Below are 19,498 nucleotides of genomic sequence, written 5' to 3'. Positions count from 1 at the left end.
GCTTCTTTCTTTACAAGCCCCCTCTCCCCCCAACACAAACACACCCCCACACCCCCACTCGGGGAGGGGACCCGGGGGGAGCCCATCAGGGGAGGGAGGAGAGGCCGAGGCCGGCTGCTCCGTCCGACTCTGGCCCGGGGCCCGCTCAGCTTTCTACCAACTGTCCAGAGTCCAGCTTGGTGCCGAGCCCAGCCCGGGCAGAGGGCCAGCTCCTGGAGGCTGACAACACCAGGCAGTCAGTCGTATTTATGGAGCGCTTACTCGTGTGCGGAGCACTGTACTAAGCGCTTGGGAGAGGACAATATCAAAGACACACTCCCCGCCCACGGCCAGCTTACAGTCTAGAGGGGGGAACGTGTTTTAACTCCCTGATTCGCCACGGGAGGGGGGCTAACGGGTTCTGAGCGGACAAGCACCCACGTGCTTACAAAGGAAAGTGGTCAACGGTGTTACCAGCCCCTCAGCTCTGGGGCCGCTGGCCCACCCCCCGGGCTGCCGGCCCCACCTCCCTTTTTTTTAAAATGGTATTTGTTAAGCGCTTACTATGTGCCAGGCACTGTACTCCGTGCTGGGGTGGACACGAGCTAACTGGGTTGGCCACGGTCCGTTCCCCACAAAGGGCTTCCAGTCTTAATCCCCATTTTACAGATGGGGGAACTGAGGCCCGGAGAAGTGAAGTGACGACGACGATGGCGTTTGTTAAGCGCCTACTATGTGCAAAGCACTGTTCTAAGCGCTGGAGAGGATACAAGGGGATCGGGTTGTCCCACACGGGGCTCACGGTCTTCATCCCCATTTTACAGATGAGGCAGAGAGAAGGTAAGTGACTGGCCCGAAGTCACACAGCCGACAAGCGGCGGAGCCGGGATTTGAACCCATGACCTCTGACTCCCAAGCCCGGGCTCTTTCCACCGAGCCGCGCTGTGACTTGCCCGAGGTCACACAGCGGACAAGGGGAGGAGCCGGGATTAGAAGCAGCGTGGCGCAGTGGAAAGAGCACGGGCTTTGGAGTCAGGGCTCATGAGTTCCAATCCCGGCTCTGCCACTTGTCGGCTGTGTGACTGTGGGCGAGTCACTTCACTTCTCGGTGCCTCAGTTCCCTCATCTGTAAAAATGGGGATTTAAAAACGTGAGCCCCACGTGGGACAACTTGGTTCCCCTGTGTCTACCCCAGCGCTTAGAACAGTGCTCTGCACATAGTAAGCGCTTAACAAATACCAACGTTATTATTATTATTATTATTATTGTCCTCTGACTCGCAGGCCCAGGCTCTATCTACTGGACCACACCGCTTCCCCGCTTCCCAACCCCTTCCTCTCCGTCGGCCCATCCCCCCGGTCAGCCGGTCCCTCCCGGCCCAGGGCGGGCTACCGCATTGCCTCATCCTTCTCCGTTGTCCGGCAAACGTGAACCTCAGGTCAGTTCGAGTCCTGCCCGGCTGGGGCAGAGAGCGTCCGCCACTCCCACCGGAGGGGCGACCCCAGAGGCCCAGAGGTCTAGAGGCCCAGAGGTCCAGAGGCCCAGAGAGACGTCCGGAGGCCCAGAGGCCTAGCCGGGCGCCCGCCGCCTCCGCACCAGCTCCAGACCCCGAGCCCCCTCCCCGCGTCCCCTTCCCGAGGCTTCCCCGGGCCGCATCCGACTCTCGCCGGGAGCCCACCGACGGGCGGCCATGGGGCTCGGCCCGGGGCGCCGGTCCCAGCTCTTGTCCTGGGACAACCTGGCCCAGCTGGGCATCTTCCTCGTGGTCTTCCTCTTGCTCCTGGACTTCCAGAAGCGAAGGAAGAGGTGGCGCGGGTACCCGCCCGGCCCCAGCTCCCTGCCCTTCGTCGGGAACCTGCTGCAGATCGATTTCCACCAGCCCCATCTCTGCTTCGACCGGGTAGGGGCAACGACGGGGCCACGCTGAGGGAGGGGGGCAGGACGGGGCGGGGAGCGGGTCCGGGCAGGGATTCGTTCATTCGCAGTGCTCGGCACATAGTAAGCGCTTAACAAATGCCGACGTTATTATTATTCATCCGATCAGAATTACCGAGCGCTTACTGTGCGCGGAGCCCTGTTACCGAGCGGCATGGCTTAGTGGAAAGGGCCCGGGCTTGGGAGTCGGAGGTCGTGGGTTCTAATCCCGGCTCCGCCGCTTATCAGCTGTTTGACTTTGGGCACGTCACTTCACTGGGCCTCAGCTACCTCATCCGGAAAATGGGGATTGAGACTGCGAGCCCCCCGTGGGACCACCCGATTACCTTATGATAATAATAATGATGGTATTCGTTAAGCGCTTACGACGTGCCGAGCACTGTTCCGAGCGCTGGGGGAGATGCGAGGTTATCAGGTTGTCCCACATGGGGCTCACGGTCTCAATCCCCATTTTACAGATGAGGGAACTGAGGCACAAGAGAAATGAAGCGACCTGCCCAAGGCCACGCAGCAGACGAGTGGGGGAGCCGGGATTAGAACCCATGACCCTCTGACTCCCAGGCCCACTACGCTCAGCCGCTTCCCCATACTCCCCTTACGAAAGAGGACGTATTCTTTAGCCCTCTCCCAAGAATTCAGTACAGTGCATACAATGGATGCTCAATTCATTCATTCAATCATATTTACTGAGCACTCACTGTGCGCAGAGCACTGTACTAAGCCCTTGGAATGCCCTTGGTTGATTGATGTAATGGGCATGATGGGTCTTTTTAACTCACGCGAGTGGAGTGCAATTGGGCCTCGGAGACACCAGCTGCGCGTAGACCGCGCTGACCGTAAGCTCACTGGGGGGAAGGAATGCGCTCAGTACAGTGCTCTGCGCACAGTAAGCGCTCAATAAACACGATCGAATGGTTATACTCCCCCAAGCGCTTAGTACAGTGTTCCGCACACAGTAAGCGCTCCATAAATGCGATTGAATGAACGAATGTTGTAATATCGTACTTTCCCAGGCGCTGCACAGGGAAAGCGCTCAATAAATACCAGTGACTGACTGGTCCTTTGGGTGGGACGGGGCTACCTGATTAATAGCATTCCATGCGAAGCGCTTACGGGGCGCCGAGCACTGTAGCGAATGGCGGGGCAGGGAGAGCACCGGGAAGAGGAAGAGGGCCTCGGCGGGCCCGTTCACGGTCCCGGGGCCCCCGCCGCTCCCCGGCCCGCTCCGTTCCTCCGGCAGCTGCGGGAGAAGTTCGGCGACGTCTTCAGCCTCCAGTTCTCCTGGACCAACGTGGTGGTGCTCAACGGCCTCGCCGCGGTGAAGGAGGCGCTGGTGCAGAGGTCCGAGGAGACGGCCGGGAGGCCGCCACTAGTCACCTATGATCACCTGGGCTTCGGGCCCAACTCGGAAGGCAGGTCCCCGAGAGGGCGGAGGGCAGTGGTCCCCGAGAGGGCCCGGGGGAGCAGTGCCCGGCAGGGTGGGGCGGCGGCATTCGTTCACACGGGGCGCTTACCGGGTGCAGAGCGCTGGACTAAGCGCTTGGAAAGTACAATTCGGCAACAGGTCGAGACGATCCCCGCCCAACAAGGGGCACACAAGACAAAACAAGGAGACGGGAAACCAGCCGGCCTGCAGACGGAGCCCGGGTTGGATGCAGGGCAAGGGGTTGGGTGCAGAAGTTCCCTCTGGACTCACCCAGGTGGCAGGGGGAGGGTGGCTCAGGGGGTTGGGCTGAACTACCTGGATCCCACCCCCGGATTTGGTGTCCCCTAAGTGCCTTTCTTGATCATGGGCAAGAAGAGGGGACTGCTGACTGCCCTGGAGGCGGGAGCCCAAAGGCGGAGGGTTTTTTTGGAGGGAGGGGGTTATATTTGTTAGGCGCTTACTATGTGCCGGGCCCTGAATTAAGCACTGGGGTAGATACGAGCTCATCGGGCTGGACATAGTCCCTGTCCTATCAGGCTGGACACTGTAGTCCCTGTCCCGCGTGGGGCTCGCAGTCTTCGTCCCCATTTTGCAGGTGAGGTCACTGAGGCCCAGAGAAGTGAAGTGACTTGTCGAGGATCACACAGGAGACAAGTGGCAGAAGAGGGATTAGAATCCAGGTCCTTCTGACTCCCAAGCCTGTGCTCTGTCTACTAGGCGACACTGCTTAATAATAATGTTGGTATTTGTTAAGCGCTTACTATGTGCAGAGCACTGTTCTAAGCACTGGGGTAGATACAGGGTTGATCAGGTTACCCCACGTGAGGCTCGCAGTTAATCCTCATTTTCAGATGAGGGAACTGAGGCACAGAGAAGTAAAGTGACTTGCCCACGGTCACCCAGCTGACAAGGGGCAGAGCCGGGGATTAAGACTGTGAGCTCCACGTACGACAGGGACTGTGTCCAACCCAATTATCTTGGATCTACCCCAGTGCTTAGAACAGTGCCTGGCACATAGTGAGTGCTTAACAAATACCACAATTATTATTATTATTATTATTATTATACTGTTCCATCCCCCAGGACTGGTGTTGGCCCAGTACGGGCAGGCCTGGAAGGAGCAAAGGAGGTTTTCTCTCTCCACCATGAGGAACTTCGGACTAGGGAAGAAGTCCCTGGAGCAGTGGGTGACGGAGGAAGCCAGCTTCCTCTGCTCGGCCTTCAGCTCTGAAGAAGGTGAGTCCGGAAATGGGGTCGGGAGGACCGGCGACAGACCTCGGAGCATCCAAGCCCCAAGACGTTCAGCGGAACGTGGTGACATCGCGCTGTCGCCATTTTGCGGAAGTCGGCCCCGTTCCGCCCTGGATCCCTGCCCTTCCCTTGCCCCCAGATTGCTCCAGGGCCATTGTGTTCCCCTCCCAGGTTTTCTATAATATCTGTTCTCTGAGTCTCTAACAGCGGTTACGTCTGTCAAGTCAGGCCTGCTCCCCTCCCCTTTCGTCTCACAAGCCTCTGGCGGGCAGGGGCCACCTCTTTCATTCTTTAAATCATATTTTTTGAGTGGTCACCGTGTGCAAAGCACTGTACTGAGCACTCACTAAGCGCTTTCACGTCTCTCGTCCTTTCCCGGTGCCCGGTCGGTGCTCTGCAGGCAGAAGGGGAAGGGTCAGTGTCCGCCGATGAGACAAGAAGCAGTTCTGGTCCCCAGAGAGGTCACTGTGCGACCACAATCGTCTCCAATTTTGGGGCGCCCTTGCTTTGGGTCACCCCGAACTCTGGTCCGGCTCTGGCTGCCGCCTGTCTCTCCAGGAGGGGAATTTGGGGCTCCCCCGGTGCGTCCCGACCACTGGGACGCCGCCCTGTTGGCCTCGGTGCAGACCCTACGCGCCAGAGAGGGTCCAAGACCTCCTTAAGCCGGCCAGGAAGCCAGCCCCGACTCGAGAGCCGGCTCTGTGCTGCCTCTCCTCTGGACTGGTTCCGTACTGGCCCGGATTGGGTCCTTACTGGTCTGTGCTGGCTCTGTGCTGCCTCTCTTCTGGACTGGTTCCGTACTGGCCCGGATTGGGTCCCTAGTGGTCTGTGCTGGCTCCGTAGGAGGGTGTACTGGGCCTGTACTGATTGGTCCAACCCCTGAGCTGGACCTGCCCTGGCCCCGTTCTGGTTCCGCACTGGTTTGTGCTGGTTCTGCAAGGGGTGGGGAGGATGAGCCGGCAGGGAGGTGGGGGTTTGGGGAGCGCAGGGGTGAGGGACGGCCTGGCCCCCGGGATCCGCCCCCGCCGCCTCCCGCCGCCTCCGACCGGCCAACCTCCCCCTTCCAGGCCGCCCCTTCAACCCGCACTTCCTCCTGCGTGGCGCGGTCAGCAACGTCATCTCGTCGCTCACCTTCGGCGACCGCTTAGAGTACGACGACCAGACGCTCCAGAAGCTGCTGGACCTCCTGGACCAGAGCCTGAAGGAGGAGGAGGGCATCCTGCCCCAGGTACGGGGGGGCTTCGGGTGCCGGTTGCCCTCCTCCTCCTCCGTGAGGCCTTCCCTAAGCCCTCCTTCCCTCTTCTCCCACTCCTTTCTGTGTCGTCTCGGCTTGCTCCCTTTATCCATCCTTCTCCTCCCTTTATTCGTCCCCCTCCCAGTCCCGCAGCACTTACGTCCATAGCTGTCATCTGTTTATTAATGTCTGTCTCCCCCTCTAGACCACAGATTCGTGGCGGGCAGGGAATGCGTCTGTTATATCGTACTCTTCCAAGCACTTAGTACGGTGCTCCGCACACAATAAGGGCTCGATAAATACGATTGAAACCGGTGGGCCGGGGGCGCGGGGCCGGCCCAGTCCAGTCCATTCTCACCCCGGCAGATCCTCAATGCCGTCCCGTGGCTGGTGACCATCCCCGGCCTGCCTCAGAGAATCTTCCGGGCCCAGAAGGCTTTCATAACCCTCCTGGACACCTTCATCGAGGAGCACAAGAAGACTAGGGACCCGGCCCTGCCCAGGGACCTGACGGACGCTTACCTGGAGCAGGTGGACCAGGTAGGGTGGGCCTTGGGGGTTGACCGCCCCCGGGGCACGGTCGGGGGGTCCATCCGGTGACCAAGAAAGGGCCTACTTTCCTCAGGGCCCAGGGCAACCGTGATTCAGCGTGGCTCGGCGGAAAGAGCCCGGGCTTAGGCGTCGGGGGTCGTGGGTTCCAATCGCCGCTCCGCCACCTGTCAGCTGTGTGACCGCGGGCAAGTCACTTCACTTCTCGGTGCCTCGGTGACCTCATCCGGAAAATTCATTCATTCATTCATTCAATCGTATTTATTGAGCGCTTACTCTGTGCAGAGCACTGGACTAAGCGCTTGGAATGGACAATTCGGCAACAGAAAGCGACCATCCCTGCCCAGTGACGGGCTCACAGTCTAACGGGGATGAAGACTGTGAGCCTCACGTGGGACAACCCGATAACCTTGTATCTCCCCCAGCGCTAAGAGTAGTGCTCGGGACATAGTAATCGCTTAACAAATACCAACATTATTATTATCATTATTATTAATTATTATTTCCCAGGGCTCTCGAGTGGTGGAGTGGCAGCGCCCCCTAGGGTCGTTGCGCCCACCCGGCTGTGCGGCTGCCTCGGTGGCTCTGGGGACCGGGGGGTCCCCGGCCAAGATAACCATTCAATTAGTATCTCTTCAGCCATTACTGTGTGCAGAGCACTGTGCGAAGCGCTTGGGAGAGCCCAATACATCAGGAAACGTACACATTCCACAAATGGGAATTTTTTGAAAAAAAGCGAGCCGCCCGTGGGACCATCTGATGACCCCGTATCTCCCCCAGCGCTTAGAACAGTGCTCAGCCCATAGTAAGCGCTTAACGAACACCATAATTATTATTATCGTCATTCTCGGCCCACAACAAGCAGAGCTCGGCCACAGTCCCCACCCCACCCACGCCTCTCCGAATATTTTATAGGCAGGTTAAATGACTTGCCCAAGATGAGTCCAGTCATATTTATGGCGTGCCGATTGTGCGCGGAGCACTGTACTCAGCGCTCGGGAGAGGCCAGTGCGACATAGTAAGCACGGAGTAAGCGCTCAATAAATACTATTGAACGACTGTTGAATGACTCTAGTGCTAAGCTTCTCACTGCGCCTTGATCTCCGCACACAGTAAGCGCTCAATAAATACTACTGAATGACCCTAGTGCTAAGCTTCTCACTGCGCCTTGATCTCCGCACATAGTAAGCGCTCAATAAATACTACTGAATGACCCTAGTGCTAAGCTTCTCACTGTGCCTTGATCTCGCCTCTCTGGCCGCTGAGCCCCGGCCCAAATGTCCCTTTCTCCGGCCTGGAAGGCCCTTCCTCCCCTGATCCCACAGACCACCGCTCTCCCCTTATTGAAGGCCCACCTCCTCCGAGAGGCCTTCCCACATTAAGCCCCACTTTTCCTCATCTCCCCCTCCCTTCTACGTCCCCCTGACTTGCTCCCTTTGCTCTTTCCCCGGCCCGGCCCCCCACCCCTTACGTACGTATCTGTCATTTTATTTCATTCGTTTATTGAGCGCTTACTGGGTGCCAAGCACTGTACTACGCGCTTGGGAGAGTAGATATGACAACGAACAGACATATCCCGGCCCCTAACGAGCTCACAGTGCAGCAGACAAGCGATCTTCTCACCCCCGGGGATCCTATCGAGGGGGTCTCGGCTCTGTGGGGCGGCGGGGAGGAGGTGTCACCGACGGCGACCCCGGCCGAAGGACCCACCCCCCCGGGGGTCCCGACCGGGTCGTGCGGCCCGTTCTCCCCCCGGGCCCGGGACCGAGCCGCAGCGCGGCCTGATGGCAAGGGCCCGGGAGTCAGAGGTCGGGGCTTCTCATCCCGGCTCCGCCACTTATCAGCTGTGTGACTTGGGCCAAGTCACCTCACTCCTCTGGGCCTCGGTTACCTCATCTGCAAAATGGGGATTAAGTCCCACGCGGGACAGTTACCTCATCTGCAAAATGGGGATTAAGTCCCACGCGGGACAACCTCATTGCCTCGGATCCACCCCAGTGCTTAGAACGGCGCTCGGCACGTAGTAAGCGCCCAACCGATTCCGTCGTCCTCACGGGACCCCCCCGGCCCTCTGTCGTACCCCAGGCCAAGGACGATCCCGGGAGCAGCTTCAACGACCGGAACATCCGCATAGTCGTGACGGATCTCTTCACCGCCGGCACAGAGACCACCTCCACCACCTTAAAGTGGGCCCTACTGTTTATGCTCCTCCACCCAGACGTCCAGAGTGAGTGACACCCCCTCCGCCCCCCGCAGACGCCCCTAACCCCAGCACGTCGCCCAGGCAGGCCCTCACCTTTTCCTGGAGAGGCGTGGGAAGTTTTCTGGGTTGTGGTGAGGTGCCGGAGAGGTGCTGGAGGGCAGAGAGGGCTCCCCGTCGGGGCTGTTGGATCCTCCCGTGGATTTGGGACAGCAGCAGTGCCACTCTTGGGCCGAACCACGTGGGTTCCGACCCCGGCCGCGTGGATTCTAATCCCGGCTCTTCCACTTCTCCGCTGGGTCACCCCGGGCAAGTCGCGTCACTCCTCTGTGCCTCAGTTACCTCATCTGTAATATGGGGATGAAGACTGTGAGCCCCACGTGGGACAGGGACTGTGTCCAACCCGATTACCTTGTCTCTACCCCAGCGCTTAGAACAGTGCGTGGCACACAGTAAACACTTAACAGATGCCTCCAATATTATTATTATTATTATTAAACCAATTGTCCATCTGGTCCGGTACTTGGTCTCTGACAGGGGGCCCAGAGGAACTGAGGACTGGAACCCCTAGACCGTAAGCTCCTTGTGGGCAGGGAACAGGTCTACCAACTCTGTTGAATTGGACTCTCCCAAGTGTTCAGTACAGTGCTCTGCACATGGTTCATGCTCAATCAGTACCATTGATTGATTGGCTGCTCTATTGGACGCCTGCCCTCAGGCCCGGGATGGACCACCCAACACCCCGACTCTCCCCTCTCCATCCCTGATTCTCCTCTAGTGACCCGGCACGGACCATCCAACAGCCCTGACTCTTCCCTCTTCATCCCTGACTCTCCCTATAGTGTCCCAGCACGGGTTTCCCAACATTCCTGCCTCTCCTCTCTCCATCTCTGACTCTCCCTCCCTCCCACCAGCTCTCCTCCTCCCTTCCCCCCCCCCCAAACTGAGTCCCACCCTGAAGGCTTGCGGGCCTGAGGGTGAGCGGATCCTCTTCTGGGTGGTGCTTGTGTGATCAGAGAAGCAGCGTGGTTTAGTGGAAAGAGGCTGGGCTTGGGAGTCAGAGGTCATGAGTTCGAATCCCGGCTCTGCCACTTGTCAGCTGGGTGACTGTGGGCAAGTTCACTTCACTTCTCTGGGCCTCAGTGACCTCATCGGTAAAATGGGGATCAACTGGGAGCCTCACGTGGGACAACCTGATGACCCTGTATCTACCCCAGCCCTTAGAACAGTGCTCGGCACAGAGTAAGCGCTTAACAAATACCAACATTATTATTATTATTATTATTATTATTATCCCGCATGGACCATCCGACACCCACCTCCCGATTCTCCCCTCTTCATCCCTGACTCTACCTCAGTGACCCAACCTGAACCACCCATCCAACACCCCTGACTCTCCCCTCTCCATCCCTGACTCTCCCCGAGTGACCCAGCCTGGACTCTCCCACACCCCTGACTCTCTTTCCATCCCTGACTGTCCCCCAGTGACCCAGCCCTGACCACCCGTCCACGAATCCATCCAAACCGTCCTGGCACCTGCCGGATTTTCCGGCCGCACAGCTCCACGGGGAACCGCTTTTCCGACCCGGGGAAAAGCGGACGGCCTCCCGGCTCCTCTGTGCAGCGTCTCCGAGTTGAGGGGGCCGAGCTGGCGGCGGGGCGAGCCCTTGGGGAGGGGGCCCCGCGGGGTCTCCCTCCAGCCCCCGTATCCCGACCCTCCGAGCAGGCCGAGTCCAGGTGGAGATCGACCAGGTGATCGGCAGGGACAGGAGGCCGACCATGGCGGACCAAGCCAAGATGCCTTTCACCAATGCGGTCATCCACGAGTGCCAGCGCTTGGGGGACATCATTCCCATCGGGCTGCCCCACCTGACCCTCCGGGATACGCAGGTCCAGGGCTTCTTCATCCCCGAGGTACCACGGCCGCCTCCCGCCAGGCCCCGTCCCGAGCCCCTGACCCCACGGTAGTTGCTGGAGCCCGGCCTGACCCATCTGAGCTTCCAGGGGAAGGGGGTGATAAATTGGGGGCAGAGGGGCATCCTGGGCCCCTGGAAGCTCACTGTGGGCAGGGAACGTGTCTGCCAGTGTTCTGCACGAAGTAAGCACTCAATAAATACAACTGAGCGAATAATGAACGATGATGACCCCAGGATTGGGGCTCTCCTCAGGGCTGGAGTTCCAGGAGGGGGGGGATTCTTCTCCTTTCCTCGCTCATTCATTCATCTAGGGGTATTTGTTGAGTGTTTACCGTGTGCAGAGCGTTGAACTAAGCTCTTGGGAGAGTGCAGTGAAACAATAAACAGACACATTCCCTGCCCACGAGCTTACGGTCTCCTCCCCGCCGGCCCTGTGCCCCGTAGGCCTCTCTGAGGGGTCAGAGCCTGTAGGGGAGCGGGAGAGAGTGGGAGGGCGTGTGGGGGGCAGTGGAGGAAGAGAAAGCCCAAGGGAGAGGGAGGTGGGCGAGGGGTGGAGGAATAACTCACTTTCTGCCCTGGGTTGGAACTGGGGGGTGGGAAGTGGTGGTCCAAGCTTGTCTCTGCGCTTTAGGGGACCTATCTGATCCTCAACCTGTCCTCCGTGCTGAAGGACGACACGGTCTGGGAGAAGCCACACCAGTTCTATCCAGAGCATTTTCTGGACCGGGACGGCCGGTTCGTGAAGCCAGAGGCCTTCCTGCCTTTCTCTGCAGGTAAAGCCCAAGCCTGGAGGGGCGGAGGGAGCTGGGAGAGGGACTGAAGGGGAAAGAGGCCGGCAGGGAGATAATAATAACTGTGGTATTTGTTAAACGCTTACTGTGTGCCGAGCACTGTACTGAGCGCTGGGGCGGAGACAAGCAAATGGGCTTGGACACAGTCCCTGTCCCGCATGGGGCTTACTTCTCAATCCCCATTTTACGGATGAGGTTACTGAGGCCCAGAGAAGTCAAGTGACTCGCCCCAGGTCTCACAGCAGACGAGTGGCAGAGCCGGGATTAGATGGCGGGGGCAGTGGCCATGCCCGGGCCCGGGAGTCAGAGGGACCTGGGTTCTAATCCCAACTCCGCCACTTGTCTGCCGTGAGATCGTGGGCAGGTCATTCACTTCTCCGGGCCTCGGTGACCTCGTCTATAAAATGAGGATGAAGAGTGTGAGCCCCATGTGGGACAGGGACCGGGTCCCACCCGATTGAAGCGTACCTACCGAGTGCTTAGCACATAAAGTAAGCGCTTAACCAGAACCCTAATTATTACCGTATTGATTAAAGTGAGCCAGGGATGGGGGAGAGGCTGCAGGGGAATGAAGGGGGAGGTGGGGAGCCGGGAAGCAGGGAGGGTCGTGGGAGTCCCCCCCTCTCCCCGCCTGTGGGGAGGGGGCAGCTGGCTCGGTCTACACCCAAACCCGGAAGGTTTGCTAAGGGCAGATCGGTGACCAGGTGGCTGGGGAACAGGGGTCGGGGGCCAGGATACGTGGGGAGCGACTGTTCTAACCAGACGCCTTCGTCCCGGGTCCCGGCCCGGTCGTCCCCGGCCTGCCCGCTCGCCGTGCCCCTCGCGGACCCGGCCGGGCGGCCTCAGGTCGCCGCGTGTGCCTGGGGGAGCCACTGGCCCGGATGGAGCTCTTCCTCTTCTTCACCTGCCTCCTGCAGCGCTTCACCTTCCGCCTGCCCGAAGACCGGCCCAGGCCCTCGCTGCGAGGCCACTTCGCCCTGACCCTTGTCCCGCAGCCCTACCAACTCCAAGCCCTCCTCAGATAGACGCCCACCCTCCATCCCCACCCTCCCCTCCCCGCTCCCCCCCTTCTCCAGCTCACCTACCCCTCTCCTCCCGGCTCACCTAGCCACCCGGCTCCTCCTTCCCACCCCAACTCCCCGCTCACCCTGTCCCACTTCCCTGCCCCCCTTTCCCGCCTCACCCCGCCCACTTAGCCACCCACCCACCTCACCACAAAGTTACGGCTCTTACGGGGGGCAGACCGGCGTCTCACCCGGAACATCTCCCCCTCCCACCCACCCCCTAACATTCCCACCCCCGCTCACCCACCAACCCTCCCACCGTCTCCACTCTCCAAACCGGGGCATCGGCTCTGGCTCTCTCTTTCTCTCATCCTCGTGGGCAGGCCGGTTTCTGTTCCATTAGATTAGAAACCTCCTGCCCGAGCTCTTGAGCCTTTGCAGCTGCTGCTGACGGAGTTGTGTCCCCGGCCCTTGAGGGCGGGAACAGGTCTTTCTGCTTCCTTAGTTCCTCTAGCTAGCGCTAGCCCAAGTCCCTCGCTTAATAAATACTACGTGTTTAGATCGAGCATCGTGCCTTTGGGAACCCTCATTCAGCCAATCGGTCAACGGTATGTATCGAGCACTTCTTGCAACGGCGTCGGGCCTTCCTGTGGAGCCGGGAAACAGAGTCCCGGGGCCAGTCCTCGGTCCAGCGGCCGGACAGCCCAGCGGCGGGAGCTGACAGACTCTGGACCGGGAAGTCGGGTTTTGCGAATGGGGTTGTTTCTATGGAGGGAACTGCTGAGGAGTGGGAGTCCCCAGATCCGGCCCCCTTCTCCCTCTTACTTTGGGGCCGACGCTGCCAGCCGAGCCTTGCTGACCAGACTCTGTACCCCGGCTCCTCCCATCCCGCCACCGGGCACCTCCCACCCTCCCGGGGAGTCCAGTCCCGAGGGTCAGCCCCACGGTCAAGAACGGACATTCACGTCTTCCCGTTCACTCGGAGAAATCCCAAGAGGTGACACTTCCTGTCCTCAGCCTGGGGTCACCCAGCAAGCCGGCGGTGAGCTGGGGGAAGGGGGGTTCTTCACCCCAATCTTGCCCCAGAAAGCTGCTGGAGCCCTACACCCCTGAGATGGCACGAGGAAATCAAGAGACAACTGCTCCGGACGTGCGGATCCAGGTTGTCACCTCGACTGTGGGGTTCCCCTCTTGGGGACCGGGGTCATTCTCTGACTGTCCTCCATCGAGGTGTCCTCTCCGTTTGGGTCCGTGCAGGTGGCTGCCGGGACCAAGCGGATCAGGGATTTGGTTTGGGGAGAAGAAATGTCAGAGTTTGGTTTGGGGAAAGGAAATTGGGAGTTTGGTTTGGGGGGGGAGGGAGAGGGAACGGGGGCTTGTTTCAGTGGGGAAACAGAATTTGGGGTTTGCGGGGAGAGAGCTTGGGGTTTAGAGGAAGTGGGACCGGGGGTTTGTTTTGAGGGGAGATGGGATTATGAGTGTGGTTTAGGGGGAGGATGGTTTGATGGTTTGGTTTAGGGAAAGGATTGGGGGTTTGGTTTGGGAGGCAGCAAGATCGGGGGGTGTGGTTTGGCGGGGTAGATGGGGAGCTTGGATGGGGGGAGACAGAACTGGCGGTTTGATTTGTGGGGAAGAAGAATCAGGGGTTTGGTTGGGGAGGAGGGGAGGTTGGGGGTTTGGTTTGGAGGGACGAAGGATGGGGGTTTTCTTTTGAGGGAGGCAGGATTGGGGTCTGGGTCGGGGGCCGGGCTGTACCTGACAGGACCCTGGCTCGTGGCTGGAGAGGGAGAAGCCGCCACGCTCGCGGCCTCCTCACCGGCCTCACCTCCAGACGGGCTCGGGCCCTCGCTGCTGCCCTGCCCTGCCTGCCGCCTCTCGTTTTTAGAGCTCGGTTTCCGTGAAGACGAGGGGAGGTGGGGAGAAAGCAGAAACGCAGGCCTCCCTCAGGGGCAAAAGGCAAAGTTTTCCTCAGAGAGATGCCCTGGCCTGGGGCCACCCCTAGACCCTCACCTTGCCCTTTCTCCCCCGCCCTTGCAACCACCCAGAGAGCTCTGGGTCACCTCCAGCCAGGCAGCTGCCTCCATCCGTCTCTGCCTTCCCACCCCACCCCGGGTTGGTTCCCGGGCCCAGCCCCAGCCCTGTCCAGACCCTCCCGAGATGGACCCAGGGCCCTCCCAGAGGGGACCCCGGGCCAGGCTGCGGATCGGCCTTTGGATCGGCCCTGGACCAATATGTCTCCTGGACTGATTCGGGTCCATTGTCTTCTCCCGGAAGACTGCCGGGCTCTGGGAGAGGAGTCCAGAGCAGGCCCTGGGGCGAGTGGCCACTGGACCCACGAGGAGAACGTATATAAACATGCAGAAAAATGCACACATACACACACACTCTCTCGCTGTCTCAAAGGAGGAAGCATAGGCCGGTTATCTGAGGCAGTGGACAGCACTGGTCCGTGGGCCCCAGAATGGCCTTTGGGTTTCCCCCATCAGCTGGGGAGGAAAACAGGCACAGAAGGGGCCGGGGGTCCCGGGCTATCACCGGAGGACTAGCAGCGGCCCCTCCCCGTAGATCCAGGCTCCGTCGGGTTCACAACAGGGCATCCTTCCACGGCTGAAGCCTCCCTTTTGGCTCAGTCCAGGATCATTATGGGGAGGGGTCTCTCTCTCTCTCTCTTTCTGCCGAAACCCCCATTCCCAGCTCCGGCGAGGGACTGGGTGGACCAGTAGGCCAACCAGGAACCGACCTGGCCCTTTTAGAGCGTGAGCCCCCCTTTTAGACTATGAGTCCCCTTTTAGACTGTGAACCCGTCGTTGGGCAGGGATGGCCTCTATCTGTTGCCGAACTGTCCATGCCAAGCGGTTAGTCCAGTGCTCTACACATAGTAAGTGCTCAATAAATACGATTGAATGAATGAATGAATGAATGGGGACCCTGGGGCGCCCTCTGCTGGGCATCCTTGTGCTTTCTTTCATTCACTCATTCCTATTTATTGAGCGCTTACTGTGTGCAAAACACTGTACTCCGCTGTACTAAGTACAGTGCTCTGCACATAGTAAGCGCTCAGTAATAACAATAATGTTGGTATTTGCCCAGTAAGCGCTCAATAATAATAATAATGTTGGTATTTGTTAAGCGCTTACTATGTGCAGAGCACTGCTCTAAGCGCTGGGTCATCAGGGTCATCAGGTTGTCCCACGTGAGGCTCACAGTTAATCCCCATTTTACAGATAACTGAGGCACAGAGAATAAATACGACTGAATGAATAAGCGCTTGGGAGAGTACACTCTAACAGTAAACAGACACATTTCTTGCCCACAATGAGCTCACAGTCTAGCGGGGGAGACAGGCATTAATATGAATAAATAAATTGTAGTTATGTAAGGATATATACATATATGCTGTGGGATTGTGGGTGGGGGAGGATGAATGAAGGGAGCAAGTCAGGGCAAAGCAGAAGGGAATAATAATAATGTTGGTAATAATAATGTTGATATTTGTTAAGCGCTTACTCTGTGCAGAGCACTGTTCTAAGCGCTGGGGTAGATACAGGGTCATCAGGTTGTCCCACGTGAGGCTCACAGTTAATCCCCATTTTACAGATGAGGGAACTGAGGCCCGGAGAAGTGAAGTGACTTGCCCACAGTCCCACAGCTGACAAGTGGCTGGGCTGGCATTCGAACCCATGACCTCTGACTCCCAAGCCCGGGCTCTTTCCACGGAGCCGGGAGTGGAGAAGAGGAGAGGAGGACGTAGTCAGAGAAGGCTTCTTGGAGGAGTTGTGCCTTCAGTAAGGCTTTGAAATGGGGGAGACCAATTATCTGTCAGATCTGAGGAGGGAGGCCGCTCCAGGCCAGAGGCGGGATGTGGACGAGAGGTCGGCGGCGAGGTCGGGTGCCAGGAATATAATAATAATAATAATGTTGGTATTTGTTAAGCGCTTACTATGTGCCGAGCACTGTTCTAAGCGCTGGGGTAGACATAGGGGAATCAGGTTGTCCCACGTGGGGCTCACAGTCTTAATCCCCATTTTACAGATGAGGGAACTGAGGCCCAGAGAAGTTAAGTGACTCGCCCACAGTCACACAGCCGACAAGTGGCAGAGCTGGGATTCGAACTCATGAACCCTGACTCCGAAGCCCGTGCTCTTTCCACTGAGCCACGCTGCTTCTCCAGTCTGCGGTCCGCGGCCCGGTCACCGCCCTGGGCCTGGATGAGGAGCCGGGGGAGAAGGGGAGAAGGCAGCAGTCCACCCCTCGGCCTCGGAGGGAATACTGGCCCCGTAACCCCAGGTTTGCGAGGGAACACGGCCCCATGCAGGGGAAGAGCTCTGAAGGACACGGAGAAGGCCCATCTCTGTTTTGAGAGCAATCCACTCATTCCTTCCTATTTATTGAGCACTTACTGGGGACAGACCACTATACTAAGCACTCGGATAAGACGGTGAAGGGCCATCTCTGCTGTGAGGGGAATTCATTCACTCCTGCATGTTTATTGAGCACCTACTGGGTGTAGAACACTGTCCTAAGCGCTTGGGTGAGATGGGGAAGGCCCGTCTCTGCTGTGCGGGGAATTCATTCACTTCTGTATATTTATTGAGCACCTACTGGGTGTAGAACACTGTCCTAAGCGCTTGGGTGAGATGGGGAAGGGCCAGCTCTGCTGTGAGGGGAATTCATTCATATTTATTGAGCGCTTCTTGGGTGTTGAACACTGTACTAAGCACTTGGGGGGGACGGGGAAGGGCCATCTCTGCTGTGAGGGGAATTCATTCATATTTATTGAGCGCTTATTGGGGGTTGAGCACTGTACTAAGGACTGGGGTGAGATGGGGAAGGGCCATCTCCGCTGTGAGGGGAATTCATTCACTCCTTTACTGAGCGCCTACTGGGTGTAGAACACTGTCCTAAGCGCTTGGGTGAGATGGGGAAGGGCCGTCTCTGCTGGGAGAGGAATTCATTCACTCATATCGATTGCGCGCTTACTGTGCGGAGCTCTGTACTAAGCGCTTGGGAGAGTGCAGTACAACAGACCCTGGGGGTTTCCGGTATCCCGGTACAGAGAAGCAGCGGGACCTAGTGACTAGTGCACCATTCAGATGATTCTAATCCCGGCTCCGCCATGTGCCTGCTGTCTAAAAGTTTGGGAAAATTAGGGGGAGGTTTCTAGCCGGAAACAATCCAGGGGTCAGCATGGGGCAGTATTGGAAGGCCAGGAAAAGCCTGGACCCAAGGCGTTGCCTGGCCCACCCTCCCTTGGCCGGCTGACTTCTTACCTGGAAAATCTTCCCGGCCAAGTCAGGGCCTGGTGTGATTTCCTTGAAGCCACGGATGCGAGTAACGCATCACGTCTGAGGATGAGAGAGAAAAAAGCATGAGTCCCTTAGCCTCCCCCTGACCCCGGCTGGATGGGCACAGGTGCTCTGCATACAGTAAGTGCTCAATAAATAAGATTATTATTTTTATGGTATTTGTTAAGCCCTTACTATGGGTCAAGCACCGTTCTAAGCGCTGGGGTAGATGCAGGTTTACCAGGTCGGACACAGTCCCTGTCCCACACGGGGCCCACGGTCAAAGTCGGAGAGAGTAGGATTTCATCCCCGTTTTACAGTTGCGGAAACTGAGGCACAGAGAAGTTAAAAAATAATAATCATTTTGGTATTTGTTAAGTGCTTACTATGTGCCGAGCACCGTTCTAAGCGCTGGGGTAGATACAGGGTCATCAGGTTGTCCTATGTGAGGCTCACAGTTAATCCCCATTTTACAGGTGAGGGAACTGAGGCCCAGAGAAGTGAAGTGACTTGCCCACAGTCACACAGCTGACCAGTGGCAGAGCGGAATTCGAACCCATGACCTCGGACTCCCAAACCCAGGCTCTTTCCACTGCGCCACGCTGCTTCGGAATTGGCAGAGCCGAGATTAGAAGCCAGGTCCGCTGATTCCCAGGCCTGGCCTCTTTCCCCTCGGCCACACGGCTCCTCTTCCCGAGGATGTGGGCAGGGACTGTGTCTGTTTATTGTTATATCGTGCTCTTCCGAGTGCTTAGTACAGTGCTCTGCACACAGCACTAATAAGAGTATCTGTTAAGCACTTACAACAGGCACTGTACTAAGCGCCGGTAAGCGCTCAGTAAATACGATCGAATGAAATACGATGGAATGAAGATGGGCAGCCTGTCCCTCCACCCCATCCTCCGTGCCCCCGGGGCAGGAGACCCAAACACTATAAACTGTTTGGGTACCGAACCATAGCCAGACTGTACTGAACCCGTCCGTCTAGGAACATCGACCTGGCACCATCTTCTTTTTGGAAAAAGAACAGAGGAAAGTGACTGATGGAGTAATGTAATAATTAGTAGTGATAATAAAAAGAGTTTATTATGTGCCAAAAATTGTACTAAGCAGCGGGGCCGCTATAAGATAATCAAGTCGGGCAGAATCTCAGGGTCCAATCCCGGCTCCACCACTTGTCTGCAGTGTGACTGTGGGCGAGTCATTTTACTTCTCTGTGCCTCGGTTACCTCATCTGTAAAATGGGGAATAAGACTGTGCCCCATGTGGGACATGAACCGTTGGACGGGAACTGTGTCCAATCTGATTAGCTTTTATTCACCCCAGGGCTTCATTCATTCATTCACTAGTATTTGTTGAGCGCTTACTATGTGCAGAGCACTGTACTAAGCACTTGGAATGTCCAATTCGGCAACAGAGAGAGGCAGTCCCTGCCCTTTGACGGGCTTACGGTCTAATCGGGGGAGACGGACAGACGAGAACAATTGGAATGCCCAAAGCAAGCCTTTAATGAATGTCATTTAAGGAAAAAAAAAGTGTGGTGGAGGGTTTTTGTCAGTTCAATCAATGAAGCAATCAAAGGCATTTATTGAGCAAGAATCATGTTCAGAGCCCTGTGTTGAGCGCTTGGGAGAGTACATACATTAGAGTTGGTAGACATGATCCCCGCCCACAAGGATCTTCATTCCATCATATTTCATTCAATCGTATTTACTGAGCGCTTACCGGCGCTTAGTACAGTGCATGTAGTAAGTGCTTAACAAATACACTTATTAGTACTGTGTGCAGAGCACTGTACTAAGCACTTGGAAGAGCACAATATAACAATAAGCAGATAGTCTCTGCCTACATGAGCTTACAGTCTAGAGGGGGGTGAGACACATATTAAATTAAATTAACGGGGAGAGTACAAGGATAAATTCTGTGGG

General features: G+C 57.6%; 1 protein-coding gene and 1 long non-coding RNA gene across 3 annotated transcripts; one reads left to right on the top strand and one right to left on the bottom strand.

The window, feature by feature from the left end:
- Positions 1 to 1,409: 1,409 nt before the first annotated feature.
- Positions 1,410 to 12,851, top strand: LOC100086809 (cytochrome P450 2D14). The gene is made up of 9 exons (XM_029079143.2): positions 1,410 to 1,879; positions 3,155 to 3,326; positions 4,424 to 4,576; positions 5,659 to 5,819; positions 6,192 to 6,365; positions 8,460 to 8,601; positions 10,301 to 10,488; positions 11,122 to 11,263; positions 12,128 to 12,851. The coding sequence occupies exons 1-9, from the start codon at positions 1,670 to 1,672 to the stop codon at positions 12,304 to 12,306; spliced, it is 1,521 nt and encodes a 506-aa protein (XP_028934976.1). The 5' UTR covers positions 1,410 to 1,669; the 3' UTR covers positions 12,307 to 12,851.
- On the bottom strand, positions 5,719 to 19,388 carry LOC120638806. 2 transcript variants are annotated; one of them, XR_005660767.1, is made up of 3 exons: positions 19,376 to 19,388; positions 13,008 to 13,010; positions 5,719 to 5,756 (listed from the first exon to the last, which is right to left on the bottom strand). It is a non-coding gene; the product is annotated as an uncharacterized LOC120638806 (long non-coding RNA). The 2 variants fall into 2 exon arrangements; XR_005660768.1 differs by lacking the exon at positions 13,008 to 13,010 and adding an exon at positions 13,146 to 13,149 and having other exon boundaries at positions 5,720 to 5,756.
- Between the last annotated feature and the right edge of the window lie 110 nt (positions 19,389 to 19,498).

This window comes from Ornithorhynchus anatinus, chromosome 14, assembly GCF_004115215.2.
Source record: "Ornithorhynchus anatinus isolate Pmale09 chromosome 14, mOrnAna1.pri.v4, whole genome shotgun sequence".
Taxonomy (NCBI): Eukaryota; Metazoa; Chordata; class Mammalia; order Monotremata; family Ornithorhynchidae; genus Ornithorhynchus; species Ornithorhynchus anatinus.
The sequence above is the reverse complement of the archived record's forward strand: the minus strand, read 5'-3'. Positions and strand labels throughout refer to the sequence as shown.

Excerpts from the sequence above, each read along its gene's own strand:
- LOC100086809 (XM_029079143.2), top strand. The coding sequence starts at position 1,670 with ATGGGGCTCGGCCCGGGGCGCCGGTCCCAGCTCTTGTCCTGGGACAAC. Across the intron at positions 3,327-4,423 it reads CTTCGGGCCCAACTCGGAAG|GACTGGTGTTGGCCCAGTAC; the intron begins GCAGGTCCCCGA and ends TCCATCCCCCAG. Across the intron at positions 8,602-10,300 it reads CCTCCACCCAGACGTCCAGA|GCCGAGTCCAGGTGGAGATC; the intron begins GTGAGTGACACC and ends CCCTCCGAGCAG.